Source organism: Orcinus orca, chromosome 8 (assembly GCF_937001465.1).
Source record: "Orcinus orca chromosome 8, mOrcOrc1.1, whole genome shotgun sequence".
Lineage (NCBI taxonomy): Eukaryota > Metazoa > Chordata > Mammalia > Artiodactyla > Delphinidae > Orcinus > Orcinus orca.
In genome coordinates, this window is record NC_064566.1 from 95,607,265 (window position 1) to 95,624,819 (window position 17,555).

At 53.1% G+C, this 17,555-nt stretch overlaps 1 protein-coding gene across 7 annotated transcripts; it reads left to right on the forward strand.

Moving 5' to 3' along the window:
* The first annotated feature begins 474 nt into the window (after positions 1-474).
* On the forward strand, positions 475-13,818 carry C2CD2L (C2CD2 like). 7 transcript variants are annotated; one of them, XM_033434423.2, is made up of 17 exons: positions 475-609; positions 1,091-1,170; positions 4,246-4,301; positions 4,565-5,289; positions 7,272-7,367; positions 7,747-7,866; positions 8,046-8,156; positions 8,246-8,362; positions 8,457-8,568; positions 8,692-8,800; positions 9,709-9,773; positions 9,846-9,991; positions 10,090-10,264; positions 11,014-11,115; positions 11,260-11,396; positions 11,484-11,769; positions 12,731-13,818. In XM_033434423.2, exons 4-17 carry the CDS (start codon positions 4,936-4,938, stop codon positions 12,940-12,942), a joined length of 2,142 nt encoding a protein of 713 aa, XP_033290314.1. In that variant the 5' UTR covers positions 475-609; positions 1,091-1,170; positions 4,246-4,301; positions 4,565-4,935; the 3' UTR covers positions 12,943-13,818. The 7 variants fall into 7 exon arrangements, with proteins under 7 accessions (XP_033290314.1, XP_033290315.1, XP_033290317.1 ...); XM_033434424.2 differs by lacking the exon at positions 475-609 and adding an exon at positions 869-981; XM_033434426.2 differs by lacking the exons at positions 475-609; positions 1,091-1,170 and having other exon boundaries at positions 11,263-11,396.
* Positions 13,819-17,555: the final 3,737 nt, after the last annotated feature.

Genomic DNA, 17,555 nt, shown 5'->3' on the forward strand with positions numbered 1-17,555 from the left:
GACCTTCCCACACCACCCTGAGCGAAACCCAACGACTCTGACCTGAGCCGCCCTCAGGACTCCCGCGAGCCTCTATAAATCAACCTCGGCTCTGCCCCACTGCATCTGCCTACCCACTGTTTCCACCCGGATCTAGTTCGCAGAGCAACTGTCGTTGTGGAAGGCGGCGGCCATTTTTAATATGGGCATAAGAGTAGGGACAGAAGTGTGATTTTAAACTACACCCTTTATTCGAGAGTTGAATCATCAAGAGGGGATTGGAAAAGCAATTAAAGAAGGACAAACAAAGGCGGATAGTTTCCTAACATCACATTAAAGATGTACAGCCCAAAGCGGAAAAACTCCTTGCCCGGTTCCAAGATGAGCGCCTCCTTGTACCACGTGTCTGACGCCGCTTACTCTTCGTTCCACGTCAGGTTTAGCTCCGTCGGCCTTCGCGGGTCGCGTTTAAAGGGCCAGTGCCCCGCGTTTACTCTGGGACGCCTCTGGAGACTGGAAGATGGCTACTGGAAGCAAGGGGGAGGGCAGGCGGGATGAGGATGTGGAGCAGCACCTGCTCAGTGTAGAAAACCTGTCGCCAACATAGTCAGCGTTGGGATGGAAGCCAAGGTTAACACAACTCAGTTCCCCGAAACACAGCTACAATTTGGAAGATGATGTAAAATGTAAAGAGCGGACACTTGAAAAGCCCCTCCCACTTCATGTTTTTCCGTGTCATTGAGCCAGGTACTTTTCCTTCATCATCCCACCCGCCTTCTGCCCCCGCAGTAGCAGTTAGTTGCCGGGCAACACTGAGGGATACTTCAGCACTGTAGGGGCTGGGAGTACCCTCATGCTCTCAGGTCTTGGATTTAACCCCGTTCTAGACTTTCCTTGGTCCTGGATCATTGCACTGTGCCAGGCTCCCAGTCGGAGGAGGTGAGGCTGAGGCTTTGGAAAGAGCTAAGTAGGAGAACCAGACCCACAAGTGGCTGGCTTCCAGTAAGTCTGAGGAATTCCCAGGCAGGTTCTTCTCCAGGTTGGGTGCCTTTTGCTTGGCATCTGTTTCCTTACAAATAACAGTTCACCAGCATCTCATTCTCTTTCACAGACACACAAGCTCTAAGGTGGCAAATGATTTCTAGTCCTCAGAGAAGAACTCATCACCAGGAAGTGCGGGAGACGACTGAAGTATGCTGACATTTTGTTCACTCTTGAATAAGGAGTCAGGGTCAGGTTGACTCCTTTTAGGCCAAAAATAGGCCCTCCTGTCTCTCAAAACCAGATGTGAAATGTCCTTTCTACTCGAAGGTGGCTCTAATTAACAACTCAAACCATGTATATAAAGTAATCCCAGTAATTACTTGATAGTAGTATTCCTCCAAATTTTCAGTACTTATTATCCCACTGGTATTGTTTTTCTGTGTGTGTGTGTGTGTGTGTGTGTGTGTGTACCTGCACACGGGTGCATGAGTGTGCATCTGTGCCTCTTAGACTGGAAATTCCCTAGAGGCAAAGTGTTTTCTGTTCCACAGTGTGTTCCTATGGGGCTAAGGACACACAGATATCTGTATACAAGGCATCATCACACATAATGAGTCTGGATCTGAAAGAGGTACAGAGGGCAATAGGAGCACATGGAGAGAGCAATTAGTTGTGACCAGGGGAAGTGAGAGGTCCTTGAGGAAGAGTAGTGTCTCTAAGGATTTCAGTAGGTGGCAAGAGTGGAAGGGCCTTCCAAACAGGGAAGGTGAGACGCCAGGAGCAGGTGGAAAGGAGGAGCTTGTCGGAGCCCCAGAGGAGGCAGCATTCAGTTATCTTGTTGCTCAGGAGCAGGCTGAGACTCCCTGGAGGTCTGAGGGACAGTCCGTAACTGCTTCCTGTTTTATTAGGAGGCCAATCCTAATAACTCTTCCTTCCCAGCTTGGCATTGGGCACCTTTGTCTCTTTCTTCTCCAGAGATTGTTAGCCCTCCCCCACGCACCCCCCTGGAAGAGGGTAGGGGATACTTGTTCAAAAACAAGACACTGGAGATTCATCATCCATGCATACATGTTACCATCAGAACATGGTTACTTGGATACTTGTCATATAATCTGAATATTTTTGTTCCCATGATGGTAAATGCCCAGTTGATTATCAGACTCACCAGGAGAAACAAACACACACATGACTTGGCCACACTTGAAATTTTGTGCCTGTCCTGGTACAAGTTCAAAGCATTTGCCTAAATGCTGAAGCTGGTCCTAGGACCCATGGATCAGGTGAGTTTCAGCTGGTTTCTTGGGCTGAGTAGACAAGGTCTGAGATGCGCATCTCCTACTGGGGAGCTCTGAGTGCCTCCCAGTAAGCAAAGCTAATGCACTATTAAGGCTGATTGCCTGACAAAGACTGTCCCAGAAATGTTTCACAGTGCTGAAAAAGTCCGTATGAGACAGCTTTGGAGAGTCTGGATCTATGACACTTGCAGGACCATATCTGTGGCTCTTCAGAAGCAGCTGAGTTACTCTTTTACCATTTCTTCCCACCTCTCTCCTGTCAGTTTATCAAAAGTTGTTAGCTGATAGCAAGCCCCAAGATCTCCCATTCCACTTGGATGACATGAATGGGTTTTCAAAAGATGGAAACAATATAGGAATTCTCAGTGTTTACATGTATATTGGAATATTTTCTGTTAGACTTCTTAAAATTACAAAGAATTTGCTAACCCCTACTATGTGCATGGGAAAATTTTAAGTACTGTGGGGACACAAAGTTATATAAATGCAATTGTTTTCCCCAGGGAGTCTACTTCATCATATTAAAGCACCTTGAGTCAATATGAGGGAAGAGAGATGAGTAAGACAGGGTCTCCACTCTTAAGCAGCTTTCTGGTGAGTGGGAAAAACAGACATATAAACAACCAGCTAGGCTATAAGGCACAATGAAATAAGCACAAGAGGTCTAGTAACAAGTGGATGGAAGATTGGGAGGACTAAGTAGAGAGACTAATATAAGACTGAATTGTGAAGCAGTATCTGGCAGCACAGGACCAATTGCTCAGTGGAGGAGTTGAAGTAAACCCAACAATTCAGAGACCTGAGATGAACTCTGAAGAACCCTGAAAAGGGTTCTTGGGGGAAGAAGGTCTTCACAGTGAAACTGTACCTGGACGACTTTCCACATAACCTGCTCCCCTAGCCCTAGCTGCTCTGCCCACTGACAGCTTCCTTCTGTGTCCCTGAGTTCTCTCCTCCCTTCATTTCTTCTCCCCTCAAGATTAAAAATCCACACTCTAGGAATCTTCTGTGGTTTTGGAGGTCCAGTGATAATGCATGGGCAGGGTCACAGCAAGGTTACCCCATCACCCTACCCCATTCCTTAGAGTGAAATCTGGGGATGCCCCAAGCTTTCCTACCACCTCCTGTGGCTCAGGCACCCTGTCACTGACCTGCCAGGCTCTGCTTAGCTCTGCAACCCCGCACTTTAGAAGACATTGTTTACTCCCATCTGCTCAGACTAACGACTGGATTTGGGAGAGAGATACTTAACGCCTCTCTGTTTACCTCTCTAAGGAAGGCCTGCCATATGTATGTGGAGAAAAAGGGCCTCTTAGGGAATGGGGATTCCTTTGAATCCTTTTGTAGGATTTTCCTTCCCCTGCCTCCAGAAAGCAGTGACAAGCCTCTGTCCTATAGGGATGGAATCCATTCCCTTAAATCTAGGAAAAGGGATGGATCCTGAGGCCAGAGTGTACCTATAACATAATTTTTGGGGTGCTTGCTGGGATATCACATATTTGGATGGCAGGGTCTTCTGGCTGAATCTACTGATAGTCCAGTGCTGCATTGCCAGCTCCCTCCTCGTTGCCACCCCCTCTACACGTGCTCCATAGGCAGGAGCTGTTACTATGGAAATAAATTATTTTTAAAAACAGAAGCAGCCCCAGGCTTTGGAAATACCTCCAGAATAAACCCACACGAGCAAGGAGGTTAATAGGGTGTCCCTTGGTCCTGGCTCCAGAGGGAAGAGGATAGGGGTGGAGGAGGGGATTCAATGTTCCATGTTCTATTCTCAACCTCTACCAGGTTCAGGTTCTGGCTCCTCTCGCGTTGGTATCGGCTGGACCTCTGCCAGTCACTTCTATCTAGGAGGGATGCTCTGCAGCTAAATACCTAGGGCCTAGCTTCCGCCAGGACATAGGAACCAAGAAGCTGCTGAGCCTGGGAGTGTTGGGATAAGGGGTTGATGCTATCCACAGGGGTCACCTCCTTTTTAACCCCACAGGCGTCCAAACTATGGAAAGCTAAGGAACGTAAGGGAGAGCAAAGGCGTCATCTCAGGTGAGTGAAATTACTCTTGCTTACTCTCGCCTTGAGCTCGGGGGAGCAGGAGTACCCCCGATTCCAGGATGGGGCGGGGTAGTTAAAGATCCCGCCTATTTCCAACCCTAGAACCTCCTCCGCTCTCCGCTCCTCCTCCCACCCTCTTCTAGCGCTGGAACGCCGGGCTCACTAAGCCCCGCCCGCCGCGGGTGCGGCTCCTTTAAGGCCGGATGGGGGCGGGGGGGCCGGCCGTGTTGTCAGTGTCAGCTCTGCGCACGCAGCCCTCCCGGAGCCGGTGCCTGCCTGCGAGCCCCAGAGTCCCCGCAGACGAGTCCCCGCCCGGGTCCGGTGGGGCCCCCGCCGTGGGAGGAGTCGGGCGCTGGCCGGCGACTAACGCGGGTTGGACTGCCGGACCAACTGAGGAGGGCCCCGGACTCCGGAGAGAGGGACCCCGGCGTCGCGATCCCCCAGGAACCTCCTCTCCTCGATCTGTGGCACCCACTAGTCCCGGGCACCCAGCCCCGGAGAGCCCCCGATCCCGCGCGCCCAGCCCCGGGGGAGCCCGCCCCCGCCCCGCGGCCCGCCCGGGCCATGCTCCCCCGGGGCAGCGGCTGAGCCCGAGCCGGAACCGGGACCTGAGCCCGCGCGGAGCATGGATCCAGACTGGGGGCAGCGGGACGTGGGCTGGGCGGCCCTGCTGGTCCTCTTCGCCGCCTCGCTGCTTACGGTGTTGGGCTGGCTGCTGCAGTATGCCCGGGGCTTGTGGCTGGCGCGGGCCCGCGGGGGCCGGGGCCCGGGACCCGCCTTAGCTGCCGAGCCCGCCGGCTCCCTGCGGGAGCTGGGCACTTGGCGCTCGCTGCTGAGGCTGCGGGCGACTCGGGCCGGCGCCCCTGAGGAGCCAGGCGTCAGGGGCCTCCTGGCGTCGCTCTTCGCCTTCAAGTCTTTCCGGGAGAACTGGCAGCGGGCTTGGGTACGAGCGTTGAACGAGCAGGCCTGCAGGGATGGGGTGAGTTGGACAGGAGGACCTAGGTGGTCCCGTCACTCAGCCTTTTCTTCTAGAGGAGGGACTGCTCAGGCCAGGAGGCACGTATGGGGGTGGGGAGCAACTGGGGAACCCTATGGCCTCTCTTTTCCTCTGGGATCAGAGAAAAGGGTGCAAGTGAGGCTGGAGGTTGTAGAAATCCGGCTGTGTCCCAAATCCTCTATTCTTGCGGTCTAGGTACTCTCTGGCTCCAGACCAGTGCACAACTTGCTGTTCTCATAGCAACGCTAATCCCTGTGCCCCAGGGCACTTCCTCCCAGCCTGGGTGCTGGTTGTGTGTGTGGCTTGGGTGGGTGGGTGGTGCTGCTGGGGGTTAGAAGGGAGACATGTGCACCTGTGGAAGGAATTTGCCTGGTCCTCATGCCATCACACCCAGTCAGCACTTCATGCCCCAGATCCCTGGTGTGATCAGGCAGGTCTCCGGGGAGCCTGAATTCCCCCCTACCCCATCCCTCAGTAATTTCACTGCTGCAGTCTAACGCGTCCTTCTCCATGCTCCCTGCAGTGTCTGTGTTTAGGGAAAGGTATTCAGGTGGAAAGGAGATTGACATTCCATGCCCCGCCCAGTAGATGAGCCTAGAGCTGCCCCTTGAGGGTCAGTCACAGACTAACCCAGCCTACTTCCTCCCATTGCACCATGGGCAGCTGGCCTCCCAGGAAGTGGGGCAGGAAGCGTGGTCATAAGACTGAGGTGGGGTGGGAGGTGGAGACCTCCCTCTCTTGGGGTCCACACTCATCTTGGCCCTCGCGGTCTATTAGCCCCTGGCTCAGAGGGTTCTCCATTTCCAGCCACCACTAGTCTGAGGGTTTTACTCCACTAGCTCCCCAGATGCCTGGAAACAGAAGTGGCCACGCAAGAAATTGCTCTGCTTCCTCTGCTCAGCTGACCTGAAAGCCAGATGGCATCTGTCAGTCTATGCCGTGAACTCAACCCTCCACCCAGCTCTCCCTGTACCTTGTCCCCGGGTCAGGACTGACTCCCCAGGACAGCTGACTCAGCTGGACATTAGCCTCCCTTGCAGGGGGTGGGGAGACTGGCGTTCCCAGCATCCATCTCCCTTGGCCTGGCTTTTGAACAAGACCGCTACAGTGGCAGAGAAGTTGGCTTTCCCTGGTTTGCCAGGCAAATGAGCCCTGTGGATTTGTTTCCTCCCATCCCAAGACCCTAGGAGGAGCTGCCAGCTGTCTGTGCCCCCTCCTCAGTTCTTCCCGTCCTGCTCTCTGGATGGGGCTGCAGCAGTTGGCTTCCGCTGCTGTGGAAGAATTAGGAAGCTCTTACAACACCTAAGCTAAGCAGCTTTCTGCTCCCTAAAGCCATCCTGCTGTCTGCCTTGAGGAATTAGCCAAGTATCTGGCCCTTGAGCCCTCTGAGCTTGCTTTTCTTCCCAGTTCCTGTGGTAAAGTTCCCCAAGGCCAGGCTGAGCTAGTCTTCATCTCCAAGAATATGGATAGAGTCATACTCTTATGCCTCTACATCCTATTTATCTGGAAGAAGGTTTAGCTCTTGTCTTGAATAAGGGGCCCTACTGCTTTCATCCTTAGCTCAGCTGTGTCTCTGCCCAGCTACGATATACAGGTGGCACCAACACCTTTATTATTTTTTTTCTATGCACAACTTTCTTCCGGGGTAGGGCGGGGATGAAGAGGAAGGTGGGGGAGAAGAGGGAGGCTCCTGGCATTCCAGGACAAGTCTAGGGTCTTCAGCTCAAGGTGATGTGGTCTCTGAGGCGGTCTAGCTTCCCAGCTCTCCCTAGCAGCTGCAGGCCCTGGAAAGGCGGGCTTCAAGGGGAACACTTGCTGTCCTAAAGCCCTGAGCCAAGGAGGGGCCAGAAGCCAGCCTGCAGCTGAGGCCTCCGCAGTGCCAGGGCCTAGCCAGCAACTGAGTAGGCCAGCCCTGTGGGGGGCAGCGCCAGAGACCTGATCCTATGCCCACGTTACTCCCTCAGAGCTCCATCCAAATCGCCTTTGAGGAGGTGCCCCAACTCCCACCCAAAGCCAGCATCAGTCATGTGACCTGCACAGACCAATCAGAGCACACCATGGTAAGGGTCTGATGGGCACTGTCTTCTTTTAGGGCTGGAGTGGGGGCTGATCCTGAGTTCCCTTTAGTCTGAGCGTTCTTAACCTGAAGTCTTTGAATGCCTTAGGGATCCCAGGATTGGCTTCAGGAGGTCTGAAAATCCCACTAAAGTTACCTGCAAACTGTAGTACATGTGTGCATATTTGCATTTTCCTGGAGAGAGGAGTCTTTGGCTTTTATCATTCTTTTATGGGCTTATGACCCCCAAAAGGTGATTCCCAAGGAAAACCGAAGTGGAGAGGGGTCTGCTGACCCGTTGTCGGGCAGGACAGGGCAGGGCCAAGTTGAGCACTCTTCCTCCGTGTGTGACCCTCCTTGCCTCCGTGCCTCGCCTGTCTCAGGTGCTGCATTGCCAGCTCTGTGCTGAGGAGGTGATGTTTCCAGTCTCTGTGACCCAGCAGTCCCCCGCTGCCGTCTCCATGGAGACCTACCACGTCACTCTGACACTGCCACCAACACAGGTGGAGGAGGATGTGGGAAACTGAGTTGGGGAGGGGGCGGGCGGTTCAGTTGCCTCAGCCTTTTCAGTTTGGTTCCTCTCTAAGACAGAATTTGGGAAGGGAGGGTCCTGGGGGGTGGGGTTGGGAGTAGTTGGAGGAGTGGGGCAAGTCAACCCAGTCCCTTTGTCCCCTGTCCCCAGTTGGAAGTCAACCTGGAGGAAATCCCTGGCGAGGGCCTGCTTGTATCCTGGGCCTTCACGGATCGCCCAGATCTCAGGCTGACAGTGCTTCCCAAGCTGCAGAACAGGGAGGTAAGGGGGCAGGGCTGGGAGAGAAGCGGCAGAACAGGGAGGGGGAGGCGGAGCTGGGGGGCCTCACCTCCTTGTTCTCCGCCCTGCAGAGAGGTGAGGAGCAAGTAGAGCTCTCCACTATCGAGGAGCTGATCGAGGATTCCATAGTCAGCACCCAGCCAGCTATGATGGTCAACCTCAGGGCCTGCTCTGCCCCTGGGGGCCTGGTGAGTAGGTGCTCAAAGCAGATAGTTTGCGTGCATACTGTCCCCAGGGTACTGTGTCGGGATTCTTGCTCTTTTTACCTCCTTCTGCTCTTAGGTACCCAGTGAGAAGCCACCTATGGTGCCCCAAGCCCAGCCAGCCATCCCCAGACCTACCCGGTTATTCCTAAGGCAGCTTCGAGCATCTCACCTGGGACGTGAGCTGGAAGGTGAGAGCCAGAATCTTCTGGGGGACTGCCGAGGCTATGGTTGCAGGTGCTCCCGGCGCCCCTGCCAAGGGCGTGGCCTCTCAGCTTGGAACTGAGAGTTTTCAAATTTCCGGTCCCCCACAGGCACTGGGGAAGTGTGCTGTGTAGCTGAGCTCGACGACCCCATGCAACAGAAGTGGACCAAGCCCATGAGGGCTGGGCCCGAGGTGGAGTGGAGCGAGGACCTGGCACTGTAAGGAGTGACTCCCCAGCCCCCACCCTTGCTCCCACAGCTGGACTGGGGATCAGAGCCTTCCAGCAGAGCCCTGGCATGAATCAGCTTTGTTTTCAGTAAACCTTGGTGTGAGCCTCTACTGTCTGCCAGGGCCTGGCCTAGTCCAGATATAACCAAGATACACCCCCGCCCTGAGTTGATCGCAGGCTAGAAGCAGAGACAGGTGTACGTAAAGAAGATGGTATAAGTGCTCCAGTCCAGGTTTACACAAAGTGCCGTGGAAGTGCTTAGATGGGGGAGCTTAATTCCCATAGGTTAAGGATCAGAGTGGGCTTCATGGAGGAGGTGGCATTTAAATCACACCTTCGAGCAAGAGTAGGATTTTTTTTATTTTTTATTTTTGCGGTACGCGGGCCTCTCACTGTGTGGCCTCTCCCGTTGCGGAGCACAGGCTCTGGACGCGCAGGCTCAGCGGCCATGGCTCACGGGCCCAGCCGCTCCGCGGCATGTGGGATCCTTCCAGACCGGGGCACGAACCCGCGTCCCCTGCATCGGCAGGCGGACTTCCAACCACTGTGCCACCAGGGAAGCCCAAGAGTAGGATTTTAACAGAGTGTTAGAGAGAAGTGTTCATGGCAGAGGGGACAGCTTGAGTAAAGGAAAAAGAGGGTGATTTGCCATAGAGGGAGACCGCGAAGGCAGGATGGGGCAGGAGCATGGAGGATTTGAATGCCTGGCTGAGTAGTATGGTCCCTGCTCAGCCCCATCCCACTCTCTTGGGAAGAGACCATATTTGGAGGATGATTGCAGCACTTGTTCTATCTTATTTACCTCCATCTCTGTCTGCTTCTGGCCTGTGATCGACTCAAGGGTGGATTCAGTTTGCTAATCTCCCCCCTCCCTGCCCCACCTCTTCTTGGCCACAGGGATCTGGGACCCCAGAGCCGGGAGCTGATCCTCAAAGTGCTGAGGAGTAGCAGCTGTGGAGACAGTGAGTATGGGGCAGGAAGGAGCACCTCTGGGTGGGTGCTGAGCAGGGCCTGGTCATGGCCCCAGCTCACAGTGCCACCCCTTTCCCCAGCTGAATTCCTGGGCCAGGCCACAATGTCTGTGGCCTCCCCTTCCAGACCACTGTCCCGAAGACAGGTGTGCCCACTCACCCCTGGGCCAGGTAAAGCACTGGGGCAGGCAGCCACCATGGCAGTAGAGGTGAGAAGCTGGCCCCTGGGGGGAGGTGGGAGGACACGGGGGTGGGGGGAAGACAAGTCTCTGAGGCCCTGCCTCTTTCCACTTCCACCCCTCGGCAGCTTCAGTATGAGGAGGGCTCCCCCCGGAACCTGGGCACTCCCACCCCCTCCACTCCACGCCCCAGCATCACACCTACCAAGAAGATTGAGCTTGACCGGACCATCATGCCCGATGGCACCATTGTCACCACAGTCACCACCGTCCAGTCCCGGCCCCGGGTAGATGGCAAATTAGGTAAAGAGGAGGAGCCTGGGAGCCCAGCTCTAGCCAGGGGCCCCAGACTGCAGATCCGTGGCTGGACAGGGAAAGGGCAAGGAAAGCCCTAATTCCGGCTCTCCCTGTTTTCCGACCACATCTTCCTCATTGTCTTTGACTCTCTCAAACTTTCCCTTGCATCCCTCCATTTCTCTAACTAGTCCTCTCCCTCTTCAATCCTGGATCTACCAGCCCCTCCTACAGTATTCTCACACTTCCACCTCCCCAAGTTCCCTTCTGTCTTTTTTTTTTTCCCCCTCTGTCTTTTCACATGTGTCTCCCCTTCCCTTTTCCCAGCCCCAGCTGCCCAATTGCCCCTCCCTCGCCCCTCAACCTCCAGCACCCTGTGGGACCCTCCAACAAACCCAGTGGCCTCCCTGGCAACTCTCCCACTCCCAGGGGCCCTCCATGACATTTCTTCCATCCCTAGGGGTCCCATGGAATTCCCCCTACCTCCACTGGGCCCCTTTGCCATCTCTGCACACTCAACATTTTCATGGCATCTCTCCGAGCCCTTGGTGGGCCCCATGGCACTTTCCCACGCTCCCATTGGTTCCTGTGGTGTCTTTTTGTCCCCATGGCATCTTCTTAGTCACTCCTGTGATTAATCATCCCTTAGTCATCCCTACCCTCTGAGTCAACCAAAGTCTGCATCTCAATAAAGACGGTAGGGGGTGGGGGCCACTCTAAAGCAGCTCCCAGCTCACTGACCCTCCCCCACCCACCAGACTCCCCCTCCCGCTCCCCGTCCAAGGTGGAGGTGACTGAGAAGACAACAACTGTGCTGAGCGAGAGCGGTGGCCCCAGCAGTACCTCCCACAGCAGCAGCCGTGAGTAGGGAATCGGGAAGTGTGAGTGGTGGTTGGCACCCGGGCCCCAGAGTCAAAAACCATTTTGGGTGGGGCACAGGAGTTCAGGTCCAAGAAGGAGCTGGGGAGGAGTCAGGCTAGCCATGCCCTGTATCCATCCTCCAGCAGGGGAGAGCCACCTTTCCAACGGCTTGGACCCTGTAGCAGAGACAGCCATTCGCCAGCTGACTGAGCCCAGCGGGCGGGCAGCCAAGAAGACACCCACCAAGCGTAGCACACTCATCATCTCCGGGGTTTCCAAGGTAACGGGGCTCTGGGGAGAGGAGCTGGGCTAGGGAGAGAACCCTCATTGGTCACTCCTGCCCATTAAAACTTGTCCCTCCTGCCAGGTGCCCATTGCCCAGGACGAGTTGGCACTATCCCTGGGCTATGCGGCATCCCTGGAAGCCTCAATGCAGGATGATGCAGGGCCCAGTGGAGGTCCCTCTTCACCTCCCTCAGACCCACCAGCCATGTCCCCAGGACCCCTAGATGCCCTCTCCAGTCCCACGAGTGTCCAGGAAGCAGATGAGACAACACGTTCGGACATTTCTGAGAGGCCCTCTGTGGATGACGTTGAGTCGGAAACAGGGTCTACTGGTGCGCTGGAAACCCGCAGCCTCAAGGATCACAAAGGTGGGGAGATATTGGCAGCCCCCCCTTCTTTATACCCAGTATCATCACCTGGGTCCCACTGGACACTAAGGGACATAGGAGCCTCGGGCCAATCTCCTCCTTCCTCCCCTAAGGGATCCCAGAGTTCCCAGCCTGTTTCAGCCAAGCTTGAGTAGAGAGGCGGGAACTTGATGTCTTGAGTCTTGGCTTGGATCTAACAGGCTTGGGTGATAAGAAGAGATGTAAAAATATTTCCTTTTACCTCCCTTTTTTCTTTCTTCCTGGATCTAAGCGCATATCCTCCTTCCCTTATTCTCGCCCACCACCCTTTCCTTTCATTCTTAACTCTCTCCCCTATGCGTGTAAGAATTCCTACCCCAGGCAACCCTAGGAGTACCCCTCTAGCAGTGACACCGTCTGTGCACAGCTGTGGTATTTCTAATTTCTCAGGTTCAAGGGCTTGCCCCCAGACGTCCACATCCCTCTGCCAGTGAGTCTATCACTCACGAGTATTTATAACTATTTATGATTTAAGCCTGCATCACTTCTTGGGATAATGAGAGTCCTAAGTCCGAAGCCTGCCGTGTAAACACCCTTCTCATTATATTCGTCCTGAATTTACCTCTTTGAAGTTTTCCAGACACACTGCTTCCTGCTCACATCCTGGAATTTGGTCAGCAAGTCAGCGTCAACCCACTTTGTCCCTTCATGGCTTTTAGGAACACCCTTTGCCCCGCCTTTGTCTTTCCATAGTAAAGAGGCCCAATCATCAATCTGTCCTCACGGAGCAGCCAGCCCCGTGACATTCCACCTCAGGGGCGGTGGTCAGGAGCATCACCATGTTTTCCTCAGGAAGGATAAAGGGCATGTTTGTTCTGTTCTGCTTCTTGGACCCCTTCATGCTTGTCCTTTCTCTGCTCCCCTCCTCACCCCACCCCGTGGAACCCCTCTCTCCGCCTCAGCCTCCCCTCTCCCCTCACAGTGAGCTTCCTGCGCAGTGGCACTAAGCTCATCTTCCGCCGGAGGCCTCGTCAGAAGGAAGCTGGTCTGAGCCAATCACACGATGACCTCTCCAACGCGACGGCCACACCGAGCGTCCGAAAGAAGGCTGGCAGCTTTTCTCGCCGTCTTATCAAGCGCTTTTCCTTCAAATCCAAACCTAAGGCCAATGGCAACCCCAGCCCCCAGCTCTGAGGGCCCTGCTCACCTCCTGAGCTAGGAGAGGGCAGGCATCCTCTCAGCCCCTTCCCCACATTCCCTTCCATTCCCCTTCCTGGATTCCCGGTAGCCTGGGCCAGGGAAGCCCTCTGGGTTCCAGGAAGCCCTGTCCACCCTGGGCTCTGGGGCTAGTTGGAAGGGGACTTGCAATGGGAAGTGTGTGAGAGGTGGACACCCGTTGCTGAGGACACAGAGGAGGGAGCGGGTGGTCCGGAGAAAGAGGAGGCTCTGTCCTGGTGCGTGTGGGTGTTCCTCGGACCCGCTGGCCTGCTGTTGGCACTGGCCCCTCAGAGGAGTCCTGGGGTGCTCAGCTCCTCAGCTGATCCTTCCTCCCTTATTTATTCTCTTTTCTATTTATATGTGTGGTCCCGGACCCTCAGTGAACAGGTAATAGAGGGCATCTCTCCCAGGTGACCCTTCTTCCCTATCCCAGGAGGGTAGGCAATTCCCTTTCGGATGGGGCTCCCTCACCTCCCTCAGGTCCCCACTCCGACCAGCACCAATGTCTGCCTCTGAGGACATTGACAGCTCATAGAAAGCTGGGCCGGTGCCCGGGATGGGGGGCAGGTACTCCCCACCTCCCTGCCTCCCCTTCTGCTCCTCATCCCTCCCTCCCCCTTTGTTACCGTTTTTGTACTTGATGCCTTCTCTGTGAGCAGTGGCTCTGTTGGAAGGAGGGAGCCAGGAGCCTGATGGGAAGCCTTTCCCCAGAGATGGCTTTAGGGGCTTTATTTACAGAGTGTGTGATGACGGAGCAACAGCAGAGCTGCACCTCTGTATAGTGGGAGATGATGATGTCCATTGCTGTGTGATGGCCTGGAATTTAATTTATTAAAGTCAAATTGGAGTTTATAAACTGGACAACCGGTCATCCTTTGACAGGCGAATGGGCAGCGAGGCTGTGGTGTTGGAGTGGGAGGATCAGAGACAGGGCCCAGATGGTGAGATGGGGTCGGTGACACATATATTGGGTCTACGAAGTTCCTGCAGGGAGGAAGGGACATGTAGAGAGAGGATGGGAGAACAAACGTCTTTGAAGGGTGAAGTTGTAGCAAAAACGTCAATCAGAAAAAAAAAGTCCATCGGCTAGTACGGGCATCTTCATTCCCCTTCCTTGAACAGGCTGCTCCTTCTAGAGAGCTCTAGAGAGTCCAGAGCACAGCCTCTTGATCCAGACTGCCTGGATTTGAGTCCCAGCTCCACTAATTATCTTTGTGACCTTGGGCAAGATATGTAAACAGAGCACCTCACTTTTCTCATCTGTAAAGTGGGGACTGTGATAAAAGTAACTATCATTTGGTTGTGGGTTAGAACTTGGCTGGCATACAGTCGGTGCTGAATAAGTGTGAGCTGTTGCCTCAGAAGAGACGGATTGGGAGGGGGAAGTCTTATAAGGGTTTCATCATAATAAAAAGTCTTTCACTCCTAAATGTGGGCAAATTTCAGGGAGTTATGGATACTAGGAAACTCTAGCACGCTGTTTCCTGTTTTCTGGGATCTTACACAGGACTTGAAACAGATAAGCTGCTGCAGGATGTCAGAGAGAGCACTGGACCAGGAACAGAAAACCTGGGTGTACCACAGACACAGCAAGTGACCTTGAGAAGTCCACTTCTGCTTTCTGAACCTTAACTTCCTCATCTCTAAAATGAAGGGTGGCCTAGATAATCATCCAGGTCACTCACTTCCAGCCTTGCCATTCTGACTAACCTATATCACAGGGGGCTTCAGGGCACCTGCCTTTGGCTAGGCAGCTTGGAGTTGTGCATTTTCCCCATGCTCCTGTCGGCGCTAGTCACAGAATAATGGAATATTTAGAAAGGGTGGCAGAATATGGATGTTTGGTTAATTTGCATATATTGGTATGCTAAATTATAGGTCCTCAAAACTCAAAGGTTTATCAAGCTACTTCCCCTGATCTAAGAAATACAACTCTTAATAGTTCACAGAGGAGCAGTTTGTTTACCAATATGACAAGACGGCCAAACACACTGAACTTGAAATTTCACAAGAAACTATTGTTGATGGGAGGGCAGGTATTCAGATTCCTACTAGACCTGTGAATTGAGCTGATGGTGACTGGAAGATGTACTCAGTTTCTAGGGTGACCTGCCCAGAACTCAATGCAATCACATATTCAGTAGTGACAAAGAGCCTGATCACATTTCAGAAATAGGGATTTAAGAAAATGAACGCAAAACATAACCTAATTCAAATTATACTTTCAGAAGAGATCCACAGTTTTTGATGAGTATGAATTACGCTTTAAGATTTTCTGGCAGCCTTTTTTTTTTTTTTGCGGTACGCGGGCCTCTCACTGTTGTGGCCTCTCCCATTGCAGAGCACAGGCTCCGGATGCGCAGGCTCAGCGGCCATGGCTCACGGGCCTGGCCGCTACACGGCATGTGGGATCTTCCCGGACTGGGGCGGACTCTCAACCACTGCGCCACCAGGGAAGCCCTTTCTGGCAGCTTTTAAAGAACAAATATCAGGATGTGTCTTGAATTATCCAGCCAAAATTGTGTCTTGTTTTCAAGAGAAGCAGATTGAGATGGAAGTGACCTATGTTAGACAGCAATACACCGTTTCAAAATTTGGAAACATGCGTGGATTCCAGAGATATCCTGAAATTTTTGCTCTATATATATTGTTTGAGTCTACACAGCTCAGTGAATGGATTTTTCTTCATGAAATTGCTAAATTAAAGCTAAGGGCCATCTTTAATGGTGTAAATCTGAATTCAAATACAGTTGGCATTTTATGAAGTATTAATATACCTATGTGCTTTTGAATGGATAAAGTTGATAAAACATATTTTTGTTACTCTTGAATTATATTTTAAAATAGGGACAAAGTTTAATTCACTGTTTGTTGTTAGTAACAAACTTCATGCACAAAATTCTGATTTTACTCTGTCTTTGCTATTTTTTAAAAATATTTATTTATGTGGTTGCGCCGGGTCTTGGTTGCGACAGGCAGGCTCATTAATTGCAGCTACAGGGCTCCTTAGTTGCTGCCTGCATGTGGGATCTAGTTCCCTGACCAGGGATGGAAACCCGTCCCCCGGAATTGGGAGCTCAGAGTCTTATCCACTGTGCCACCAGTGAAGTCCCTGGCTTTGCTATTTTTTTTTTTGTGGTACGCGGGCGCCTCACTGTTGTGTCCTCTCACATTGCGGAACACAGGCTCTGGATGCGCAGGCTCAGCGGCCATGGCTCACGGGCCCGGCCGCTCCGCGGCATGTGGGATCTTCCCGGACCGGGGCACGAACCCGTGTCCCCTGCATCGGCAGGCGGACTCTCAGCCACTGCGCCACCAGGGAAGCCCTGCTATTTTTAATGGCATCTTTAAGTTCATTTTATTTATGTTGAACATGTAAGGTGTTTTCTGATTATATAAATTATATAGGTTTATATTTAGGTTAGAAAATATAACGCAGTAAATATCAATCCCAATGAACTTTACTAAGGTACATAATTTTTAAACAAATATGTCTTGGACCCTTACTGAGTTTCAGCCACTAGGCTAAACAATGGGGTTATAAACGTGAAAAACACACGCAATCCCTGCCCTCTCTCACTGAACTGAGTCTAGTGCAGAATGCAGACACATAAATAGGCAAATACAATACCGCATGATAGAGCTGTAATGGGGAAATGCAGGAAAGGGATGTCCAGGAAGACTTCCAGGAAAAAGAAGCATCTTCGTTGAGACCAGAAGAATGAGTAGGAATCAAACATATGTGGGAAGGGGAGAAAGGGAAGATTATTCCAGGCAGAGGAAACAGCAAGTACAAGGCAGGGGAGGAAAGGCGGCTAGGTGTGGTGGAGAAACTGAAAGAAATGTGGGGGCTGGAGAGCAGAGAGTGAGTTCGAGAAGCACTCAAGACACGGTGGAGAGAAGTATGCAGGACCCGGATGCTGAACAGTCTAGAAAGCCTCAGTATGGTTTGGGGCTTTGTCCTGAGGACAACAGAATGACTTTGAGTGTTTAAAGCAGGGTGGTGGTTTGATCAGATTTGCTCTTTGTAAAGATCGCTTGAGAGCTCCGTCGAGAATGGTTTGGAGGGAAGTACGAGTGCCCGCAGTGGAACCAGTTAGGTCAGTGTAGACATCCGGGATGGACGTTGTTAATGGACTAGAGAGGGGGCGGCGAACGTCAAGAACGGGGGATGAACATGAAAGATCCTGTATTTAAGGGGGTAGCATTTACAGGACTTGGCAATGCATTGGATGCTACGTGTGAGGGAGGAATCAGCCATGACCGCCAGGTTTCTGACTTGAAGGAGTCATTCACTGAGCCTGGTGACACAGGAGGTGAGGTGTAGGGGAAAGAGATGCCACAAGGAATACTGATATTTAAGAAACAGTAAGATTAAGAAGGTGAAGCACCCCCAGTTCGGGCTGAGCGGGGCTTGCTGTGCTGGGCACGGAGCCTCGCATGCCTCCTCCTCCGCCTCCCCGGTTTCCTCCACCTGTTCCTCTGCCTCACCGCCCACGCGGCCAGCTAGCTTGATAACCAACAGAAGGTCGGAGACCCCTCTCTGCGCTCAGCCCGAGCTCTGCGCATGCCCAGTGGGTGCCGTGGGC

Coding starts and splice junctions, on each gene's coding strand:
- C2CD2L (XM_033434423.2), top strand. CDS start 4,936: ATGGATCCAGACTGGGGGCAGCGGGACGTGGGCTGGGCGGCCCTGCTG. Junction 9,992..10,089: donor CAGCCACCATGGCAGTAGAG/GTGAGAAGCTGG, acceptor ACCCCTCGGCAG/CTTCAGTATGAGGAGGGCTC. Junction 10,265..11,013: donor CCGGGTAGATGGCAAATTAG/GTAAAGAGGAGG, acceptor CCCACCCACCAG/ACTCCCCCTCCCGCTCCCCG.